Consider the following 24,903-nt stretch of genomic DNA (forward strand, 5'->3'; position numbering starts at 1 on the left):
CCAAGGCTCATGTTTTGGTAGTTTAGTTTAAAATTGAAAAACTGATTGCAGATTCACTCCATTAGATTTTTTTTTTCAATCTATTTGCAATTCTGTTTGCATGCAACAATTGTACTGGGTCACCATTGAAAATCAGATGGTATCAATATTAATTCTTTATACGCTAAGTAAACAAGGCTTTAGCCATGTTATGTTCATACAGGTTTTTATATTGGTAGAGATTTTGTTTTAATCATATTTTCGTACCTCCGCTCCGAAGGAGAAGGGGGTATACTTATACTGTTTTACCCTTGTGTCTGTCCTTCTGTCTGTCCCTAACAAAAATTTCTGTTACATTTTTCTCAGCAAGGCATGCCATTGTCGGATATTTTTTTGTACCAAACAAATGCCAACTTCCTATTAAATGTCAACTTTGCTTATTTTTCATATTCACATAAGAGCGGGAATATCACTAGAGAGCACTGGCTTACAGATATCTTGTTCCATTTTGCAAACATATTACCATACAACTGGAAAGTTTCTTTGTCAAATGCCGTTTGGTTTTATAAAACATTTAATTTTCTTCTCAGCAACATATTTAAATTGGAACAAAAATACGACACAAGCCTTGTTGTACATAACAAAAAAATAGGCGAGCTTTTTATCTTGCTTGCTTTTCAACAACTGATATTCAAATTTGTTCCAGCATCAGAAATACCAAGGTAAAGCATAATAAACCAAAAAAATGTAAAATTAAAACTTTCTATTAAATTTTCATATCAAAAAATGAAAATTACAAGATGGGAGATGACAATGACTCTTTAGTTTGTCCAGTAGGGGGATACATTTCTTTTAGTTTAAATGTAAAAACGTAAGTGTTGTTTGCTGGGTTCGAGCCTGCGAGGTTTTGGTTGTTGGGCTGTCGTAAGTTCCACTCGGCCACTCACACTGCATTATACTGGGTATTTAAACGTTTCAGTCATGTGTTTTATATTAAAAGTACTAATACAGTGCATTGTGCATTGTAGTGTTTTATGGGTACCTGGGTTCTAGGGTATTTAAATCCAGGAATCTGTCATAGTAATCATTCGGCATTAGTTAGCCACACGACTGACAAGTTACTAAGTAACTCTTTTTATTATTATAAAATTGAGTTTTATTTTCAGATAAATAAGCGTTGGGAATTAATTTCAGTCATCTACAGTTGTCATGGATTTTTATGTACAGGATCCAATCGATGTAACTTAACTATGGAAGTTGACCTGCCCTCCTATGGACTAATGTGCAATTTGTGGTTAATAAATGGCTAACTACGTCTATTCTGTATGATGTGTTTGTATTATTTTATTAAAATAGAAAATAATTCAAGTTCGGCAGAGCAAAGAGAAAGAGAACATAATGTTGATCCCTTTAAGGTGGTATGGGACACCTCAATATTGTGGCATACTTCCTATCGAAACAAACAATAAAATTGGGCATATTTTTATGTTTGCTTTCCTAGAATTGTTACCTATAACAGCGTACCACAATAAGTTAGAGCTTTAACTATGAATTTGTAAGTCACTCGAGTTCAAATATCACTTGTGATTTTTTGCTTTTACTTTCCAAAAACATTTTTTTATTGGTCAAATGTTGTAAAAATTTTCAAATTTTTAACTGGTGAGTGGTGACTTGCATTGTATTTTGATTTTAATGTACTTTTAACCACATTAAAATCGACAGGTGTCCCATACCACCTCAATTAATGGTACAATGTGAATAAGTTCTAGAAATTCCTTTGACATTACAACATTTGACCTTATCTGTAACTGAATTAAACAAGCTGACAAGGTTTTGTGGTTTTATTTTTATTTCTTTCCATAATATATCATTTAGTCATTGACAATTCCACTATGTGGAAAACATGAAAACAAAGAAATTCAAGCATGGTGCTTCGTTCAATAACATTACTCTCAAAATCAAATGCCACGACTGCACCATTGCTAAAAGAATGAACCGATACAGTATACCAAATATCAATTCAATTTACATATTCTTCAAATGAAATAGATACATCAACAAAATAAGTTTATCTCTGAGAGACGTCAAGGATTTCTGTATCAGTTTGTGTTTATCCTAACTCAAAAACTGGTTCTCGATCTTGATGCAGCATAGTACTTATTTTCTCCATCTTGAAGCAGCATTACTGGTACTTATTTTCTCCATCTTGAAGCAGCATTACCGGTACTTATTTTCATCAATTTCTGACAACGCAGCTGCATCAAGACATTCCTTCAAGTTTTACTTGTGTCTTTCCTTTGGAGAATTTATCAGACCTCGTCAAATAATTATGTGAAGACATCGTGATCTCAGTAGCACTAGATTATCACAGACAACTATTGGCAGATTGGCCTAGCACTGACAGACACACGTACAGACAAGAAGACACTTCCACTCATTATCCATGTACTTATTTCTCACACTCAACTTTAATTTTTGAAATTGAAGATGCGCTGCAATAGGCCGGGTTTCTGCCGGGAATTGTTGTCGTTTGTCTTGGTGCTACCTGTTCCTGAGATCTCAAACTTGGAAACCGGGTTTGTGTCTGTCAACAATAAAAAAGAAATATAATTATATAACTGTCCCTTTTGCCCTCATTGCCAGCAGGCAAATTTAAGACTGGGCAAATTTAATTGCCTCAAATTATATATCTTTTAACACAGCTGTGTCTGGGCGAATTGAAGACGGTGCAGAACCATGTGCAGCTGTAGAAGGGCCAAAAAACAGTGAAATTAAAAGTGAAAAGTGAAATTAACCCTGTTTACAGTAATGATTACAGTATCAATCTGTAATAATGTGAAATATCAGGCTGTTTCAGTAATGATTACAGTATCAATCTGTACTAATGTGAAATATCAGGCTGTTTCAGTATTGATTACAGTATCAATCTGTACTAATGTGAAATATCAGGCTGTTTCAGTATTGATTACAGTATCAATCTGTACCAATTTGAAATATCAGACTGTTTCACCATTGATTACAGTATCAATCTGTACTAATGTGAAATATCAGACTGTTTCACCATTGATTACAGTATCAATCTGTACTAATGTGAAATATCAGACTGTTTCAGTATTGATTACAGTATCAATCTGTACTAATGTGAAATATCAGACTGTTTCACCATTGATTACAGTATCAATCTGTACTAATGTGAAATATCAGGCTGTTTCACCATTGATTACAGTATCAATCTGTACTAATGTGAAATATCAGGCTGTTTCAGTATTGATTACAGTATCAATCTGTACTAATGTGAAATATCAGGCTGTTTCAGTATTGATTACAGTATCAATCTGTACTAATGTGAAATATCAGGCTGTTTCACCATTGATTACAGTATCAATCTGTACTAATGTGAAATATCAGGCTGTTTTAGTAATGATTACAGTATCAATCTGTACTAATGTGAAATATCATATTGATTACAGTATCAATCTGTAATAATTTGAAATATCAGACTGTTTCAGTATTGATTACAGTATCAATCTGTACTAATGTGAAATATCAGGCTGTTTCAGTAATGATTACAGTATCAATCTGTACTAATGTGAAATATCAGACTGTTTCAGTAATGATTACAGTATCAATCTGTACTAATGTGAAATATCAGGCTGTATCAGTAATGATTACAGTATCAATCTGTACTAATGTGAAATATCAGGCTGTTCCAGTATTGATTACAGTATCAATCTGTAATAATGTGAAATATCAGGCTGTATCAGTAATGATTACAGTATCAATCTGTACTAATGTGAAATATCAGGCTGTTTCAGTATTGATTACAGTATCAATCTGTACTAATGTGAAATATCAGGCTGTATCAGTAATGATTACAGTATCAATCTGTACTAATTTGAAATATCAGACTGTTTCAGTAATGATTACAGTATCAATTTGTAATAATTTGAAATATCAGACTGTTTCAGTATTGATTACAGTATCAATCTGTAATAATTTGAAATATCAGACTGTTTCAGTATTGATTACAGTATCAATCTGTAATAATGTGAAATATCAGGCTGTATCAGTAATGATTACAGTATCAATCTGTAATAATGTGAAATATCAGGCTGTATCAGTAATGATTACAGTATCAATCTGTAATAATGTGAAATGTCAGGCTGTTTCAGTAATGATTACAGTATCAATCTGTACTAATGTGAAATGTCAGGCTGTATCAGTAATGATTACAGTATCAATCTGTACTAATGTGAAATGTCAGACTGTTTTAGTAATGATTACAGTATCAATCTGTAATAAGGTGAAATGTCAGGCTGTTTCAGTAATGATTACAGTATCAATCTGTACTAATGTGAAATATCAGACTGTTTCAGTATTGATTACAGTATCAATCTGTACTAATTTGAAATATCAGACTGTTTCAGTATTGATTACAGTATCAATCTGTACTAATGTGAAATATCAGGCTGTTTCAGTAATGATTACAGTATCAATCTGTACTAATGTGAAATATCAGGCTGTTTTAGTATTGATTACAGTATCAATCTGTACTAATGTGAAATATCAGACTGTTCCAGTATTGATTACAGTATCAATCTGAAATAATGTGAAATATCAGGCTGTTCCAGTATTGATTACAGTATCAATCTGTACTAATGTGAAATATCAGGCTGTTTCAGTAATGATTACAGTATCAATCTGTACTAATGTGAAATATCAGACTGTTTACAGTAATGATTACAGTATCAATCTGTACTAATGTGAAATATCAGACTGTTTCAGTACTGATTACAGTATCAATCTGAAATAATGTGAAATATCAGGCTGTTGCAGTAATGATTACAGTATCAATCTGTACTAATGTGAAATATCAGGCTGTTTCAGTACTGATTACAGTATCAATCTGTACTAATGTGAAATATCAGACTGTTTCAGTATTGATTACAGTATCAATCTGTACTAATGTGAAATATCAGGCTGTTTCATTATTGATTACAGTATCAATCTGTACTAATGTGAACTAGAACTGTCCTAATGGGACTAATACCCCCGCTAGGCTAATTTCAAATGGGACAAATAATTGAATTGAATAATAAAGGTTTGGAACACATACAAAAAAAAATTCTAGAATTGTAAAAAAAAAAAGTTAGTTAACAAAGAAAAATTAAAATCAAAATTGTCAGAATTTCACTGTAAATACATATCTTTAACAGTAATACATTTACAAATGTATGTATTTGATGATATATTTTTTAAATTTAATTGATTTAGAGAAAAACCAACAAAATGACAATAACCCCTCCCTTTGCAGTGAATAGAAATACTGGTAGCCAAGCAATGCTCTTCTGTTGATAAAACTTTCAATATCTTTCTAAGTAGAGTCTTGACAGATGCAATTAGTTGTTTCAAATTTTCCTCACTTTCTCCTATGGCACAATGGAACTCCATATCAGAAAATTGATCCCATAGGACTATGATTTTCTTTGATGATCTTGTTAAATTTAATAAAATCCCAAAACATTACCATAATTACCATACTATGTAAAAATATGTAAAAAAGAAAATTTAAATATTACAAACAATTTTAAAATTGCCAAAACACTACAATCATATCAGTAATTTTGAATTTTATTTAATTTAATGCCCAATAGGGTCACTTCATCAATTTACTTGACAAATGAATTTAAACAACCTCTAAAAATAGTTTAACTTCTTTATTTATAATTATATTATTTATTTCCTTATTATGATAAGACCTTTTGGTTTACATGAAACAGTTTTAAAATAGCCCCAAAACCATCACCCATTTTACAGATTATCAATTTCCCCTAAACACATGCTCCATCTGAACCATGGCTCAGATAATGGCTCCCTTGGGACAAATGAATTCAGCCACACTTGTCTTTGATGTTCTTATTAGCTCCTAAGAATTTATCATTGACAAACAAAAACTTTGCATTGTCAGTTGATAGAATACTTATAAAAAATAAATTTTTTTTATTAATTAAGACATAAAGACAAAAAACTCCATCTGGATGTATTTATATAAATATATTTTAGGGTGTTTTCTATTAATTAATTAATAAAATCTGTAAGGATTACCTCCCTTACTTTTCAACATTAGTGTACAATATATAGAATAAGGAATATGAAAACTGTCATAAAATCATTAAATCATGTCTGATCTTAAAAAAAATTGCAGGTGCACATCTTCAGATGGTGTTCAACATATGTACACATTTTCAAACTGTTCCATGCAGTAATAAAAAATTCTATAGGGGGGACAAAGTTGCGTCTACAGACAGACGGACAGACAGACGGACAGGGTGAAACCAATATACCCCCCTAAACTTCGTTTGCGGGGGTATAAATATCAGGCTGTATCAGTAATGATTACAGTATCAATCTGTACTAATGTGAAATATCAGACTGTTTCAGTATTGATTACAGTATCAATCTGTAATAATGTGAAATATCAGGCTGTATCAGTAATGATTACAGTATCAATCTGTACTAATGTGAAATATCAGACTGTTTCAGTACTGATATTTTTCAAATCATTCCATTTCGAATATATCAGCAAATTAATGAAATTTTCAAGTACCCCCAGTAATGTTTTAGACATAAAACCATCCATTACTCACTGTAATTTTACTTCATACTTCCCAGTGCTAACCCCCTTTGCAGGGAATTATTTCACAAAAAGCATTAGATAACAAAGATATGGCTGTGTAAGAAAAGAATGATTTGTACAAGACATACATTGTACTTGCAACTAGGGCATTTTTGGCAAATCTCAATAATATGCAGCCACTTTTTAATGCTACAAGGAAAGCTTAATAAATTTACAATATATCTGCCTAAATTTAAAAGTTTGGTTAAATCTACTTAAACAGGCTATTTCCTTCATCCTGAACTATTTCTGTAATGGGGGGGGGGGGGGGGGGCAGTGGGTTAGGAGGTACTGTGATGAGGGAGGGTGACTTACTAGTTGGGGGTGAGGCTGTGTCACTGGTGTCAACCATCTCGTCCAGCAAGAGGTTTATGTCCACTTTACCTAAAGAAAAAAAAAATCAGGATGTCAATATTCAGTGTGTTTCAATAATACCTGTCAACATGTCATAGTCCTTTACATGCGCATGTTACTTATGCAGTTATGTTTTATCTTCTACCTAAGGAAGATGCTACACCAAAATTTATTTTATGGATCGTTAAAGTCTCATTTCTGAATATGACTTCGTTGTTCATAAAAAGATAAATGCTCTCAATTATTTTATACGAAAATTTTGTATTTTTTCTTGACAAAATGGTAAAATAAATATATCTTACAATATGGCATTCCTAAACAGATAGTGTATTAAAAATTCAAACATCTGCAATGCATAATTCTTGAGAAATTTATTTGAAAATTTAGGCTAAAAAAAGAGTCTTCATTTAACAGGAAGTTGACTTCCAATTTGGTACAAAAATAGATTAGATCCAACATAAGGCATGCCTAAATAAATAGCGTGTTAAAATTTCAAACATCTGCAATAGATAGTTGCTGAGAAATCTTAGACGAAAATTTAGACTAAAAATAAACAAATCGTTATTTAATAGGAAGTTGACATCTGATTGGTTTTAAAAAAAGATCCTAACATGTGGCATGATTAGACAAAGAATGTGTTAAAATCTACAGCATCTACAAATAGTTGCTGAGAAAAATGTGCCAGAACTTTTGTTACTGACAGACAGACAGACGACCAGACAGACAGACACATAAGGGTAAAACAGTAAACCCTCTTCTCCTTTGGAGCCGGGGTATAATAAAACTTTTTGTTATTTTCAGTAGTATATTCTCACTATATAACTATATACAGACGAATAGTCAATAATCATAATATTAGCGCGTCTGAAAAATATTGACCTGTGAATCTTTCTAATGGGAAGATCTGGACATTAGGAAAAGTGGGCCGAGAATTGGTCAATTTTAATAAAACTAACATAGTCTTACTTTGAAAAAGATCCTTGTTTTCTATGAATGTAGTATATATCAAGAACTATAGAAAATTGACAAATTAGCTGCCGTACACAAGCTCTGATAGTAAGAAATTGATTTTCTGTACCTTTGACTCGTAGTTTGAGTAAAGCTTGTTTGATTTTTTTCTCAGAGTAGCCAAGGTTGAGGGCATGCTTTACACATTCCAACCCTTTTTCATCCTTTGTCAACACTGAAATAAAACAGAAGCAAATCAAATCTCTGATATAAAACAATGCATATTGTCACTGAAATCAATCTAGAAAAAACTCTTGTATTGTCAACATATATATCAAACAAATTTTGTTAATATTTATATCAAAACGTACATGTCAGCATTGACATATTATTCATACACTTAACATGAATGTGAGAGTTACAACTAGCCTTTCCTTATAATATTACAGGCAAGATTTCCTTATAATATTACAGGTAAGATTTCCTCATAATATTACAGGCAAGATTTCCTTGTAATATTACAGGTAAGATTTTCTCATAATATTACAGGTAAGATTTCCTTATAATATTACAGGTAAGATTTCCTTATAATATTACAGGCAAGATTTCCTCATAATATTACAGGCAAGATTTCCTTATAATATTACAGGTAAGATTTTCTCATAATATTACAGGTAAGATTTCCTTATAATATTACAGGTAAGATTTCCTTATAATATTACAGGCAAGATTTCCTCATAATATTACAGGCAAGATTTCCTTATAATATTACAGGTAAGATTTCCTTATAATATTACAGGTAAGATTTCCTTATAATATTACAGGCAAGATTTCCTCATAATATTACAGGCAAGATTTCCTTATAATATTACAGGTAAGATTTCCTTATAATATTACAGGCAAGATTTCCTTATAATATTAAAGGTAAGATTACAGGCAAGATTTCCTATCTGTGTGCTGTAGTTTAAAGTTTTCAATTTGTGTATCTAATTCTGTGTGCTATATGAAAGAGATTACAATTTGAGTATCCTTGCTGTGTGCTCTTTCACATAATTTACAATTTGTGTATCCTTAGTGTGTGCTCTAAGACAGCGTTCACAATTTTTTTTATCCTTACTGTATGCCCTATGACAGAGTTTACAGTTTGTGCATCCTTACTGTGTGCAATATGACAGAGTTCACAATTTGTGTATCCTTACTGTGTGCTCTATGACAAGAGTTTACAGTTTGTGTATCCTTACTGTGTGCTCTAAGACAGAGGTTTACAACTTATGTATCCTTACTGTGTGCTATATGTCAAAGATTACAATTTGTGCATCCTTAGTGTGTGCTCTAAGACAGCATTCACAATTTTTTTATCCTTACTTTGTGCCTTATGACAGAGTTTACAATTTGTGTATCCTTAAATTGTGCTTTTTGATACCTGGTAGTTTATAATTTATATGTTTGTATTCTTACTGTGTGTTCTAGGACAGTGTTTACAATTTTTGTAAACTATCCTTAATTTGTGCTTTATGATAGTTTACAATTTATGTATTTTACAATTAACTTTATAATTTATATATTTTACAATTTGTGTATCCTTACTGTGTGCTCTTAGACATAGTTTACAATTTGTGTATCTATTGTGTGCTCATTGACTGAGTTTACAATTTGTGTGCATCTATTGTGCGCTCTTTGACAGAGTTTACAATTTGTGTATCTATTCTGTGCTCTTTGACAGAGTTTACAATCTGTGTGCATCTATTGTGTGCTATTTGACAGAGTTTACAATTTATGTATCTATTCTGTGCTCTTTGACAGAGTTGTGTGCATCTATTGTGTGCTCTTTGACAGAGTTTACAATTTGTGTATCTATTCTGTGCCCTTTGACAGAGTTCACCATGAATGCGAGACTTACTGCCACTATCCACATCAGTGCCCATGCTTTCTGCATCAACATAGAATGCTAAATCTTCTTTCTTCACCTCCACAAACCCACCACTGTCCCGCTTCTGGTCACTGTCCGACTGATCCCCGTCTTCTACAACATCATTCTCATAGTAAGTCTTCATGGATGTAGCAGGTGCTTCTACAGATGGGCCGTTACCCATCCCCCTGCTTGGCTCACTACAACCCTGCTTCTCCATACTTACAACCTGTGGCTTCATGTGTAATATAGGGACTTCTTTTTTGACCACAGTTTGTTCTGAGTCATAATGAAAATGTGTTATAGCAACTTTTTCTAAGTCTGAATTTCCGTTCCCTATACTAGGTGTAGGTGTTTGTTTGACCTCCGTACATTCAGGATCAGTGTCTCTGACTACTTGCTTTACAACTGTCTCCTCCTTCTCACTGCTTGGTTTATCAAAAGATTGCATAGGAGGAACCTTGGCTACTACTGGCTTTCTTGGAGTAGCTACTCCAATCATGGGCTTTGCTACACCAAATCCCTTCATTGGGGTGTTTGGGTTAGAACGATTGCTGTCCATTCTTGCACTGACAAAGTCCTTTGAATTTGATGTCTTGGCACTGTCAGGTGTTTTCCTTTCTTCTTCATTTCCTTTATAACAGGTAGCATCTGGAGGGAATTTACCCTGTCCGGAAGAGTTATCTCGTGGGGATTTCCCTAGTCCAGAGGAGTTATCAGGAGGGGATTTCCCCCAAAGGGAGGAGTTATCCAGAGGGGATCTCGGTTGCGGAGAATTTCCAGTGGAGTGCTCGGTGGGCATTGTAATAGGATCCCCAGGTGCTGAACTTGGAGCTGCATCCACACTGGTACTTCTAATCGATGTCCTTTTGAGAAACACCACAAATATTGCAAATTAAAACATGTTAAACATAATCGAGACACAGTTTATAAAGCATTGCATTTAATATGAATTCTCTTTTATGTAATATCATTACATTTATTGCATGATTGTGAGGCAGATAGGAAGATTTGTTTCCCCAAGGAATATCACATTTCCCGAAGGCTATGCCTGAGGGAAAAACTGTAGATTCCTTTTTTTTTCATGAGTACTTAATTCCGCAATTCAACCATTTTGCAATAAATTGCGGGAATATAAAATCGCGATCACCAATTTTTTTATCATAGTTTCATTTACCGTAATTTACATCTGTCAGAAGATTTTAAAATCTGCGAAATGTGCCTCTCACGATTTTTCAGGGATATTTATTCCTTGCCTTTAAATTGGAATTTACAGTATTATTTTTCTGGGGGAATCAATCTTCCTATCTCCTGAACGTTCAAGCAATAAATGGTTTTAATTATTAAACCGAGCGACATATAATGATTAAGAATACATTGGGTTCTAGTGAGTTTTTAACTTTGTAGAGCAAAACGCGTAGTGAATGTTTAACCAATTCATTCTATTTCAGATTTCTGATATCAACAGGATTTAAAACAAACTTTTTTTTACAATTAATCATTTGACAACATCATGTCTTTCTGCTCGAGATATTTCATTTGCATGGGATGAAAATTCACGTTTTTTTTTAAGAGGTGGGATATGATGAAAGATATGGCGATGACACGGAAATATGAAGTTATTTCCCCGACACATGATTGTCTCGAACCGAAAACAGATTATTTAGAATTATTATTATTATTAGGTATAATAAGATTTAATTATTACAACTCATCAAACTTTCAATCACAACCATTAAATCATGAAATAAACTCAATTATCATCCAAAAATACATTCTGAAAAAGGTTCTTACCTCCCGCTGTGTATAGATTCATTTTCTTTTTCCTCCTCATCATCATGTACATATTCTGTCTCGTTTGGTGACACAATGGTAGCATTATCTCCAATAGCTACGTTAACAGCTTTGTAAATGTTGTAGGTCTTTGTGACTTGGCCCGGACCCTCTGGGTAGTAATGGTAATGCTTCACAACAACCCCCTGCTCTGTGATCTCTTCCTTTGCTAAAGCCACTCTGACATAGTCAGAGGTGTCGTTAATGTCTACCGGAGAGCTACGCTGCATAGCTTGGTCATTCCGTTTAGTGCTCTTGCCAGGCTTTTCTTGTAACTTTGGTTTATTGAGTGAATACCTTTCGTCTTGTTCACCGGGTTTTACATTGCCCCTATCCAATGACTCTACTGGAGTCTTCTGAGGAATCACTTCACCGCTGTTCTGACACTTTTCCAGCAATTTTCCCTGCTGATTTATTACATCTGCATCTGATGGTCTGTCTGTATTTTCCGCTGCAGTTGCCCTTTGGGCCATTTTTCGTTCCTGTTTGAGTTCTAACTCTTTTCGTTTCATTTCTTGGTATCGATGTAGGTCTTCTTCATACTTCCTCTTTACCATGTCATCATTCCTTAATTGACAGGCATAGTTGTATTGTTTTCTGAAATGTTCACGATTTTTTGCAAGCCTCACCATGACTTTATCACCGATTAATCGTCGAAGTCCTCTTCGATAAAAATCATCGTCATTGTAGTAATTCACTCCCTTTAACGAGTTCAGTCCCATGGGGATTTTAAAGTTGGCTTTCGATCTGGATACAGTGTACACTGGGACCACACACCATTTTTTCTCGGGGTTATATATAGACTCCATCAGACATTCCTCACTGGAAAGGGTAGACCACTCACACTGACAGAACGACTTTGTGAGATAAATAAAGGCAAATGTACATCTCTCAAACCCATATTCCAGGCTTTTCAGTTTGCCCCCTGCGATGGAGACAAGTTCTTCATCATCGTACAGAACGGCCTTTACATGGCGTCCTCCCTCCAACAAGATGTCTTTCATTAAGTGATCCCGATATTTGGTGGCCAGTATTCTGTCATCCTCTGCATACAGAATCATCACGTCATAATAGCCGATCTTTACGTCCGACGGCATTCTGTCACAATACTGGTCAATCAACCTCTGCATCTCCTGACGATTAGAATCATTGAAGGAATCGGCTGTTTCAAATGAAAATCCTGAAAGAATAGGTTGTAATATTTTTTTTTTACCTCTTATGTAATAAAATGCCATGTTCTATGTGTTACTTCAATACCACCGCATCACTTAATTTAAGCATGTAAATGAAACAAAGATGTAAAATAAATTCTGTTCTTCTTTGTAAACTACAAGCATGACACTGTATCATAGCGCAGAAAAAACATATTGAGAGTGTATGTATATTTGAAATAAAAATTTGACAATCCTAGAATGGAATATTAATAATATAGGAATGGGGTAATTGACAATGAACTTGGTTGGTCACATGATCAAATCCTGTGAAGCCCGAAGGGATTTGATCACGCACCAACCGAGTTTATATCCCGGTGAACTTTTTAACCTTGCTGTTTATAACTTATGTTTACCTTTAAAAATTGCAAACAGTTTAGAATCATTATACATGTATTAACAGTATTTTTATGTTTACAATATTGCAACCTCAAGCGATAAGCCCGTGTGGTTATCATTTTGACGTCACGAAAATGTTCATATTCTATATGCTATTTCGCTATTCTATAGGTTCATATAAGGAAGCATATTTGCAAATGTAAATATTCCCAATTAATTTTTGCTCACAGAAAAAAAAAACTTTAAAGCATAAAATGCTGATGACAATAATATCATACCACGTGTACCTCCGGGTGGGAAGGAGGGCATGGAACTGAACATATTGGACGGCTGGGCATCCACGGAGACCTGAGAATCCAGACGGCTCGGAAACTTACTCTGGGCCATAGCTTATCCGGCTTATCTCCTTACAAATGTCAAATCCTGTCAAAAAGAAGGACATTCTTTTGGATTCAATCTTTCATTTAATTATTTTATATAACTGAAGTAAAATTGCATTTGTGCATTTAGATTTCTCTCACTGACTTGGTCATTGATCCTGATCAACCCAGTCACTGGGCATCTCACATTGTACTTTCAGAGCAAACCTGGCAAGAGTTTATAGTGTACTTTTTTTATGTATTCAACAGACATACATGATTCAGTCTTGTGTTGTCTTTGTCCATAATGCTCTCTTCTTAATTACATTTATTAATTAAACTAGTGACATTAGCCTTTATTACCCTATTCAATATGTGTACCTAACCTGGCTAAAGTTATACTCAGTAAAACAAAACATGCAAAGATTCCTCAATTTCCTATCAAAACCTTGGGAAATATTTTAAACATAGTGTTCTTAAACAATATGTATTTTTTATACATGTACAATCGATATTGTCTCTCTAAGCTGGAATTTACAGAACTACAGCCTAATGGTCAGTCATCCTGAATACTGTTACAGTAAATGAACCTGGCATTTTATTATGCATTTCTGGTACATATATGTATTTGGCAGTATAAAATTCATATTTCAGCGAGTTCATGGCATGGATTTCATTAAACATATTTCTCAATGTTCATGCCATAATATTTCAATTTTGACACAGTCATATATATATGCATGTCATTTACTTATACGACACATGAATAATTGATTTAATTAACTATAGCTGCCTTCGGCCAGAAATACATAATAGAATACTAACCAACTGTAATATGCTTACAGTAATTAACTGCTGGTATGCAGAATTTCAGTTCAGATTGCAGATACATTAAACTTCAACAATAGTCAAATTTGAATTTAACCTAAATCAAAGTGTCTGTAGTACATCGATTTATCACAAATTGTAGTTTATTAAAAACAATCATCTCCATAACCATGATAACCAGATGATAAGAAATCTGTCTTTGTTCTTGTAATTTTTTTTAAATTAATTATAGGTAAAATGTTAATGAAAAAAATCTTGGATATTATATATCGAATATAAAAATAAATGAATATAGTTTTCAATTGAACCCCCAAATGATGTTTGGAATTTTTAATTTAGTCAAAATATGAGGGAAAAGAGACCCTGGAACAGCTGAGGATAGAATATATGTGTATAGAGTAAGAATACACTTTAGACTAAATTGTAGTAGTTGGGGGCAATTATGAATTGTGGATATCAGCCTGGTAAATCAGTGGCATAGAGTTACAAGAGGTCTGGGGTTTGATTCTCAGTCCAGCCATTGTATTTATAGGTTCATTCCTCCTTTCCTACAACAGATGGTGTACTTGCCTTCCTTATTATATAGGCTGTGTTATTTATAAGTGCTGTGTTGTCTTTGAGGACAGAGTATAATTATATTTTTAGGAGGGAGGAATGTAGTAGCTAACACTAAAATAAACAATGGAATTAGACAGCTTAATTCTAGAGCTCCTGGCTGGAGTTAAAGGAGTCATGGGTTTCATTCCCTGTCCAGTCATAATTCCTCCTTTTCTACTACAGACTTCACATTTCAATTCTAGTTTCCATATATGTCACCCACAGGCTTACAATGGAGTATGTCTTAAGTAAACCAGAAATATTTTACAGTAGGAGAAATGACAAAGGTTCTGTGGGTGTAGAAGTAAAATAAGAAACTTACCAGCCTTTCAGTTTAACAATATCAACGGAAAGGGGTGATCCGCTCCTTTCTCAGTCCTTAAGCTTACTATTGACGTTTTGTAAAAGGAGTCCAGGAGCGGATCGTCACAGCCATTGGATAGCAATGATGTCACTTAAATTACTAAACTATCCTTTTACAATACTTAAAATACAATTCAGTAAATAAGTCAAACTTTAACTGATCATTATTCGATGGTGCATGATGTCATGTCACCATCTTGTCAAATCGCTAGGCGGAAGACCATTTCTCACCTTAAGGATTGATCTCTACCATGTCAGTTTGTCTCTATCATCTCTGGAACAGAGACATTAGTCATTCAGTGACCAGTAATAAATGGAGATTCCCTGTATTTGTAGTTTCTTTAGTTTCGTTTGTGTAAAAATTCCGCATTGACTTCTAGAACGGAAGAGGCTATATTTATCCAGGGTTGCCACTCATTTCGTCCTCCAATTAAACTGCTCCTGTCAATCCGCCCCTTTAAGTCAATCAGTTCGGACCTACTAGTTGTATTGTTGTAGACTAAATTTGCCGAGAAAATTCTTAAAATCTCTCAAAATTATGAAAATCCATGGGGGAGGGGTAGTATTCCTTGTAACTTATCCCCGTTGTTATTACATCCCCCCCCCCAAAAAAAAAGTGTGTGTGTAGGGGGGGGGGGGGGGGGGAGGCAACCCCCTGATACCCCCCCCCCCCAAAAAAAAAAGGCTAAGTCACGAGTTTGAATCCCATTGCGGCTATCAGTTTTACCTTTTAAAAATATTTAAAACATTATATTTTTATTGCAAAATTTGAAAATTCCAAACCGGTGAAAGTGTACGTTCATCCACATTAACATTTACAGGTGTCCAATATTACCTTAATAAATGGATTATTTTATCTGCATCGGAGCCTTCACAAATCCTAAAGTGGAATAATTAAAATTTGGGAATTGTTGACCAACTCTTGGGGAAAATACATTGGGGAATCCAGGATTTGTTGAAAGGGGTCCGGGGCGGCCGGGGGTCTGGGGCCGCCTTGAGGCCCCCGTTGGGTCCAGGGCAAAGCCCTGGTGGGGGATCCAGGAGGGCGAAGCCCCCGAAAGTTCCCAGGTTTTGAGGTGTTTTAAGTTAGACTTAACATATTATAAGAACGATAAAAAAACAAAAATTAATTTGACATTTTTCTAGGTCTTATCTATTTTTAAAAAAAATTGATCACAAAAGGGGGACCCTCCCTCCCCCTCTAAATCCGCCAATGGTTTATGTGGATGGATTGGACAATTGTTGGTGACAGATTGACTGGGGTAACAAAACTTATCGAGAAATTGGTAATTATAGAATTCCAGAAAATCCCGACTCGCCGCAGTATTTAACCGGAAATCATAAAATATTAGATTATTCTTAAACACTTCATTTGCAAGAAAATAAAATAAGAACTATTGTTCCTTCATATTAGCTGTCTTTCATAAAATCAACATATCAATATTCCATTCAATTAACAGTTTTAAATTCAAAATTCATGAATGGAATGATATCCCTCTAATTTATCGGAAGTATGTTTACCATGAACTGCATGAAACTGAACCAGAATATGAACCACAATGATACCATAATAAATCACAATGAACTACATGTACAGTTTATATGCAAAGTCACAATGCTAAAAAAATGTTATGAGCTATATCGACTAGATTTTGCTACCATTTAACGCCGTGCGTTTATGATGAATTTATAGAATATTATATGAATCATTATGATTAATCTATACCCGGTAATTGTTTTAGGCCTATGTAGAAACAGTTCATTTAGACATGATATTCTTAACCAATTCTTTTTCATATACCGGACTTGACCCTGGTTCTATGAATTGAAAAAAGGGCCGGTAAAGGGCCAGGGTGAGAGGACAGGATAACGAGACTTGTGCCGCATCTGATTATATTAAACATACATCATTTACTGAAAAATTAAATTGCGTGACAAAGTAATGATTCAGCGATCATTCTGATGTTTTTCAAATGAACAATCGACACCGGCTCGGTGTTCAATTTCCTACTTTTACCCTGTCCCCTTATTTACTACGTATTTATATTATAAAGTTATTTGTCCAAGGTATGATATGTGTTCCAATATATGAAATCAATTGAACAAATAAAAACATTCTGACAAAATTTTAGGTTGTACAAAATATGCCATATTAACGCACTTTCGGTTCTGAAGTTATTTATAGTTTAGACAAAAGGAAATGGACGGGAATCCCTGCAATGAAAATGGTAATTTACAAACAAATTTAACCAACAATTCTTCTGATATCTCCAATCATTTAACATAACAGATAATTATTTGTTTACTTTTTAACCTGGTCTGTTAAACGTGACATCAACGACAAGAATGTTTACGTTGTCAAGAGTGTACTTTCATTCTGTTTATGAAACCCTCATTGATATTTTTTAACACTGGATGTATTTTTTAAAAGTAAACGTATCCATTTCTACATAAATTACGATAACCCATATAAATTTACATCTAATAATTACATCTATTATCAATATAGCTGAAAATTAGACATATTAAACTAGCTTCTCGTTGTGACTTCCGTTTTATCAAACTCTTTTTTTTTTAGATTATCGAATACAAGGAATTCTTCGCAAAAACAATATAACAGACGAAGATGTTGAAAACTGGTTTCAAAGAAAAGCGAAAATTAAAGACGTTGTATTGAGCGTTAGTCTGACTGTCTGGCGGAAGTCTTTGGACCAACGTTTTCCGTCAAGCGTGGACGCTGTTATCTTTGCACACAATAAAAATCATTCCATCGCCATAGAAATTCAGAACCATTTTCAAAAGATTTTGTTCCAACTTGAACCAAAAATTGAAATTTTCTCGAAAGAGTCGTGGACACCCGTCGACAATGGTTCCATGCATTTTAAAACCAACGACGGTAAAGAGGTGTCGGCTTCTTTAGGGTTTTTGGTGGTGACCCCAGAGTTTTGCACGGAAGAATGGGGAACACTGTCCGGACAACCGTTCTTTCAAAGGGCCATGTATGACAAAGACGTAACCATTGTCCCCGTTTTAGTGAATAACCCACGTCATATGAAAGAAAGAATCCCGCTCGGAATAAAATGCTTGAGGTCCGTTGACTTTTACAACAAAGATGACATTATTTCTCAGAAAACAGTAGACACCTTTTTAAAGCCAGCGATTAAAAGCAGAGTGAACAAAGAGAAGGAAGAGCTAAGAAATCAGATCTATTGGTTGTACTGGAAAGTCATTGCTAAGTTACCGGAAATTAAGGAATACCACTATCCATGGTCATACCCTCAACACAAGAGATCTAGAATGCCTTCACAGGATGATTCGGATTATTACTCACACAGCACCTACCAATCATACAGCCAACAGTCCTCATCACCGAACGGAAAGGGAGACCAAACCACTGGACAGGGCTTCAATAGCGATTCTGCTTACGGAAGCGATGAGCGCAACAGCCAGTGGCCAGAGTCCACAGGTTCGGCGCCATGTGAAGATGAAGACAAGACAAGTCTCCATTCCAACCAGTCAGCAGACGATATGAATGACCTCCCACACGCGCCATCTCTAAATCTTCGCTCTTTGAGCGAGTCAATGTCAACGGTGAAATCACACAAACACAAGACCCATTCACCATTACACAGAGATATTGGTGAACAGCGATCGTCACATGGAACATCATCATCTCAGGACGAAACGGACGTCAAGAGACAATTTTCCCACACCACTAAACCTAATACACCTAAAACAACATCGTCATGCTCAAATTCGGATTTCAGTATCCAAAACTCAACAAAATCAAACGCTTTATTCAATACAAAGGCAGCATCAGAACATCGCTTGCCAGTTGCTGTGGAGGTTGAATGCAACAATCTTTTAACTTTATCATCGCATGACTCAAGCAAAAACATTCCATCAACAGATATTCAAGATGCATCAGAAGTTTCAAACTCAAATCTAAGCTCATGGTCATCGTCAATTGACCAAAGAAATAGAAACAACAGGAGAGAAACAACACAAAACGAATTCAAGCAGTCCCCCACACCTCAACCGATCAATGTCAGTAACACGCTTTGGAACTCTCATTCGATAACTAGTTCGAACATCCATCGGCCTGCATTCAACCATGGTCATCCACAACCCCAGCCTCTACAAGTGCAAATTGACAAATTACCATCCGTAGATTTAACTTCTCGTTATATGTCGACTTCAGAACCGCCATCAAACCATTCTGTGATGAGCAGACGATCAGTAAGCAGTAGCTTTCACCCTCCTCCAAGTCCACACGAGATTTTCATTAACTCATTTCCATCAGACGTAGAACAGACAAGTACTAGTAACCTCGCACCCGCCAAGACCGCTCCTTTATCCGCCCGTGACGTCACACATTGCTTTCGACCGTCGGGAGACTGCGTCTCTGCTCCTTCCTCAGGATATTGGGATTCACAAAGAGAGAAGATGGTCAATGTCGTTAAACCTTTTTCCTCTCTCAATCATCATCATGAAGAGGAGGACGACGATGATGATGAAGACGACGTTATTCGCAATGATTTTTCACCGCCTGGTGCACATGCAGAAGAAACGTTCGTTAAGCAGTAAGATAACGTGCAAAACATGGATATTGAATTAAAATTAAAAAAAAAAAGCTTACACTTTAGATGAGTAGCTCAAGTTTTAATATGGCACGTGGTTTAACGATTGGATTAATGAAATGACGTACGGGCATTACCTACACGGTGCTTTCTTCTATTAGCCGTACCCCGATACTGGAGACTTTGGAGAGGTTCAGTGGGGCAGTGTAGACTTACATGTATACAGTGCTCATGGGTGTAGTAAAAGAAACTCAAAAATTATTGTAAATATATGAGCTGCTGTTAACAAACGTTTGTGAATGCGTGGAATTGTTAACTTTTTGGCATTAGTAATTTTGAAGTGTTAACATGTACTTGCTAGTAACTTAATAACGTGCTCTCAAACAATTTATGTGTGGTTGAGGTGATATGTCGGTTCAGCTATCTGGGCTCCGTTTTACAAAACTTGCGACCGTAAATCTTTTCGGTCTTAAGGAATGATAATGGACGTGTAAAACTTACGCACAATCATTTATATTAAACTTTTTCAATTTTAAGTACGATTTACTGGTATTAAGTTAAAATATTTAGTAATTCTGAACAACGAACATTTGTAATTAAAGTCTTTAAAAATAATTTAATTGCAAAACGCAGCTATCCATCTAAAACATTTTCAAACACAGAACTCTCACTTTTTGATCAATTTTCTCTTCAGAAAAAATTGAATATTGTTTGAAATCTAAAGAGTTCGAGTTTTCCCAAAAGCCCATTTTTGTGAATTATCTCTATGTCGTCTCCATGGAGATAAGTTTTAGCATGTGTCCAATTGTATTTCTTTGTCAATTTCTGTTACAAGCATGATATATTGTTACTTTCAAAGTGAATATCCGGACTAAACATGGATGAAAAATGTAGATAATAATGATGATGATGACCACAACCCCAATCGCCATGTCCTTCTCGGGTCCGTTAAAAACATCTTTTTCGTGAAATATTGAGATTATATCGGAATTCAAGGAAACTTCAGTATTCATTCTAATAGGTCATCTTTTATAAAGATTGATTTTTTCCTATTACTTACACTATTTTCTATATTTTTAAATGGAAAATTTAGAAACACTTATTAGAATTATATTATACATAGTCTTTTGTGTCAACTTCAAATCTTGGACCTATAGTATTGATTGATAAATAAAATCAAACAAACATGAACTGCATGCGTTCTATTGTATTGGGTATTTTGCTTTCTTCCTTTTAAAACAAAGTGATTATATTTAGGTTTGTACCTCAGATACCTTTGTACCTGTAGACTGATAGAATATTAACTGATTGTAATTGGAACAATATGCTTTTTTTGCAACGCCAGGTACTGAAAAAATGTTTTTCGTTAATGATTAAAAAAGGCGTGTTGTGTGTCATTTTAAAAATGTATTAATCATTTTATCCCAAACTAAGATGTTGCAACGTCATTTAATAAAACGTTGTTTCTATAGCCGGCAACTATAAAAATGTTACGTGATTGTAGCTTCTTGTTTATTACATATTTTCTTCACAATAATATACAAGAAGATTGGTTACTCTACAAAAAAACACTTTTAATTCAGCCCATACAAAGCAATCTGCAACTAGTGAAATAACAACAACCAAAAAAAAACAGACAAGGAAAAGTTTGAAATACAGACAGGAAAAAGACAATAATAGCTTGGTACTACAAGTATCTTTGGATGAACCAGTCTTGGGGTCCCCGCTCATTATAAAGAGGTCCTGGGTTTATTTTATTTTTGCGGTAGTTATCTTTTGTACCTAACATCAAAGAAATTGCGTTGCATCTCGAATTTACATTTATAAAAACAATTTACAGAAAATATAATTATTTATATCAGGAAGATGGCGATATAAAGTTCAGTCTCCATACTAAACCGACCGAATCTCTATTCTGCACCTCAGACCGTCTAGCTACCACCCTTCCTTTCCCCACTTTAAAAGTTTTCCCAAATGATAAACTACCCGATGAAGAATCTGTTCTCCTGACGAAATCTTTGAGAAAGATGTCGAAATCTCATCTGTGAATTTAAGGCTTCAAAGTCAGTCCATCCAAAGTGATCTGCCATTAATGAGGATGAGATAACACACAAACAAACAAAAACCATAAAGACTATAGAAGGGTTACACCTGTCGCGACCTATCCACAACCGTCCACAATAACCATAACGGCATCCAAAGAAAGAAGTCTAGGTGCCTTTTGTACAGGTACAAGTCTAGGTGCCTTTTGTACAGGTACAAGTCTAGGCGCCTTTTGTACAGGTACAAGTCTGAGTGCCCTTTGTACAGGTACAAGTCTAGGTGCCTTTTGTACAGGTACAAGTCTAGGTGGCTTTTGTTCAGGTACAAGTCTAGGTGCCTTTTGTACAGGTACAAGTCTAGGCGCCTTTTGTACAGGTACAAGTCTAGGTGCCTTTTGTACAGGTACAAGTCTAGGCGCCTTTTGTACAGGTACAAGTCTAGGCGCCTTTTGTACAGGTACAAGTCTAGGTGCCTTTTGTACAGGTACAAGTCTAGGCGCCTTTTGTACAGGTACAAGTCTAGGTGCCTTTTGTACAGGTACAAGTCTAGGCGCCTTTTGTACAGGTACAAGTCTAGGTGCCTTTTGTACAGGTACAAGTCTAGGTGCCTTTTGTACAGGTACAAGTCTAGGTGCCTTTTGTACAGGTACAAGTCTAGGTACCTTTTGTACAGGTACAAGTCTAGGCGCCTTTTGTACAGGTACAAGTCTAGGTGCCTTTTGTACAGGTACAAGTCTAGGTGCCTTTTGTACAGGTACAAGTCTGAGTGCCCTTTGTACAGGTACAAGTCTAGGTGCCTTTTGTACAGGTACAAGTCTAGGTGCCTTTTGTACAGGTACAAGTCTGAGTGCCCTTTGTACAGGTACAAGTCTAGGTACCTTTTGTACAGGTACAAGTCTAGGTGCCTTTTGTACAGGTACAACACTGACAGGTTTATTAGCCACATTACGGGACGTACCCAAGAAATAATGATCAACCTGTCCTAAATGTCAACTGCATATATCTCTTTTGGCTGTAATGTTCCTTCAAAGCAAGATATTGAGGAAACAAGAATTCTACAACCACCATTCGAGCATCAAGACAAAAAAATCAAAAAGAGTCCAAAAGGAAACAAATTATCCTCAGGGGTCACAAATGGAAAGGTGTGACAATTCTAATAATCCTTATATTGGATGGACACGGAGAAGAAGGGTTCTGGAAGCACAGACTTTTAAATTTTAGATGATAAATAAATAAGTCTGAACTTTCCATAAAATCAAAACATATTTTTGTGTCAAATAGTGCAAAACTTGACAATTCTAAACCGGCGAAAGGTGAGACGTGATCTGAATTTTATATGTTTTTGAAAAAATTTTTGTCGTCACTTCCGGTACCGATTTATCGGACATTTTGTATATTTTTACGACGTATTTTGTGCAGAGTTGATCTCAGAAACTATCTGAGATATGACAATGAAACTTTCAGGATAGGTAGTCTATAGTTTGAAGTTGTGCACTATTATATTGTACATTGCAGTCTACTTTATGGAAATTATTATTTTATCATCAAAAAATTGCATTTTGATTTCATGTTATGTTTATATGTATAATGAAACTTAAGGTAAAAACAGATGTGAAAACTAAGAACATATTAAGAAGTATTGGGGTGATGAACTTATTGGAAAATCAATTTTTTGAAAAGCCAGAAATTATTTTAACAACCGCCAAGCAACGTATTGTTGATAATTTTAAACAGTCTATACTAGCTGACATAAATGCCTCTTCCAAACGTACAATCTATAAATATTTAGTTGATCATTGTACCTTGCATTCATATCTAACAAAACGAATTCCTTTACAATATAAGAAACTTGTATGTAAATTAAGATTATCATCTCATTGTCTTACCGTCGAAACTGGCAGATATAACAATGTTCCATTACAGAGACGTTTATGTCCTCTATGTACATTAAATATAAAAGATGAATATCATTTTATATTGAAATGTCCCTATTACTGTGACTTAAGAGAAAAAATCCTTAAGAAGTTTTATTATATTAAACCCTCTGTCTTTAAATTAATTCTATTATTGTCAACACAAAATGGAAAGGATTTGTGCAATTTAGGTAAATATATTAAGAATGCTTTTATGATCGGAAAACTTCAAGTTAACTTGCCTTTTTCAAGTGACCAGTATATTAATTGTAACATTGTGTATATAAATTGTATATGTCTATGAGCTGTACAGCTGTTGACAAATAAACAATACAATACAATAATATCGACAGATGCCCCATACCACTTTATTAAATGGATTTGATATGTATCAGGGGACCTTTTGTACTACCAACACTAATTTTTGGAGCAGTGAGCCAGGGTCCATTATCACGTACTGCAGTACTAGCATGATTTGTAAGTGAGCGTGTTTTTATAATAACAAATTTCCATTAGGGGTTCCAGCAAGATTCCAGCAATGTTCCAGTGATGATCCAGCAATAGTCACCGGTGTTCCGGTATTCAACGTTTATTGATTTTATACAAAGATAAAAATTGTAAATACTTATTGATGTTCCTCTTGTTGCTCGACTGATTAGACACACGACGGCTGTCGTGACATAGGTCTATGTAGACACCGTTCATTTAGACATGATATTCTTAACCAATTCTTACACATATATTTTCTTACTTGAATCTGGTTCCAAGAAATGAAAAAGAGGGTAGGGAGTGAGAGGAATGGCTGACGAAACTTAAGAAGCATCTGATAATACAAAACTTATACCATTTTAAATTTAAAAAAAACCTGAGTGAATCATTCAGTTATGTCAATGGTGATCGAGTTGCCATGTACCGGCTCGGTATTTAATATCCTACATTTACCCCGTACCGTGTTTTTTAAGAATAAATTTA

General features: G+C 34.7%; 2 protein-coding genes across 3 annotated transcripts; one reads left to right on the top strand and one right to left on the bottom strand.

Moving 5' to 3' along the window:
* Window positions 1–1,810: 1,810 nt before the first annotated feature.
* Window positions 1,811–15,818, bottom strand: LOC105344431 (mitogen-activated protein kinase kinase kinase kinase 4). Of its 2 annotated transcripts, none has more exons than XM_011452222.4 (7): window positions 15,628–15,818; window positions 13,537–13,672; window positions 11,661–12,879; window positions 9,858–10,732; window positions 8,088–8,192; window positions 6,971–7,039; window positions 1,811–2,563 (listed from the first exon to the last, which is right to left on the bottom strand). In XM_011452222.4, the coding sequence occupies exons 2-7, from the start codon at window positions 13,634–13,636 to the stop codon at window positions 2,448–2,450; spliced, it is 2,484 nt and encodes an 827-aa protein (XP_011450524.3). In that variant the 5' UTR covers window positions 13,637–13,672; window positions 15,628–15,818; the 3' UTR covers window positions 1,811–2,447. The 2 variants fall into 2 exon arrangements, with proteins under 2 accessions (XP_011450524.3, XP_011450518.3); XM_011452216.4 differs by having other exon boundaries at window positions 13,528–13,672; window positions 15,628–15,817.
* Window positions 15,819–17,469: 1,651 nt separating this feature from the next.
* On the top strand, window positions 17,470–20,047 carry LOC105344445 (uncharacterized). The gene is made up of 2 exons (XM_011452234.4): window positions 17,470–17,624; window positions 17,975–20,047. Exons 1-2 carry the CDS (start codon window positions 17,597–17,599, stop codon window positions 19,981–19,983), a joined length of 2,037 nt encoding a protein of 678 aa, XP_011450536.3. The 5' UTR covers window positions 17,470–17,596; the 3' UTR covers window positions 19,984–20,047.
* The last annotated feature ends 4,856 nt before the right edge of the window (window positions 20,048–24,903 follow it).

Source organism: Magallana gigas, chromosome 6, assembly GCF_963853765.1.
Source record: "Magallana gigas chromosome 6, xbMagGiga1.1, whole genome shotgun sequence".
In the NCBI taxonomy this organism is placed as follows: Eukaryota; Metazoa; Mollusca; class Bivalvia; order Ostreida; family Ostreidae; genus Magallana; species Magallana gigas.

Bases quoted from the DNA above. Each gene is read 5' to 3' on its own strand.
- LOC105344431 (XM_011452216.4), bottom strand. From the start codon at position 13,636: ATGGCCCAGAGTAAGTTTCCGAGCCGTCTGGATTCTCAGGTCTCCGTG. The intron at 10,733-11,660 runs GTAAGAACCTTT...GTTTCTCAAAAG, and splicing joins GAATCTATACACAGCGGGAG to GACATCGATTAGAAGTACCA. The intron at 8,193-9,857 runs GTAAGTCTCGCA...GTTTTATTTCAG, and splicing joins CACTGATGTGGATAGTGGCA to TGTTGACAAAGGATGAAAAA.
- LOC105344445 (XM_011452234.4), top strand. From the start codon at position 17,597: ATGGACGGGAATCCCTGCAATGAAAATG. The intron at 17,625-17,974 runs GTAATTTACAAA...TTTTTTTTTTAG, and splicing joins GAATCCCTGCAATGAAAATG to ATTATCGAATACAAGGAATT.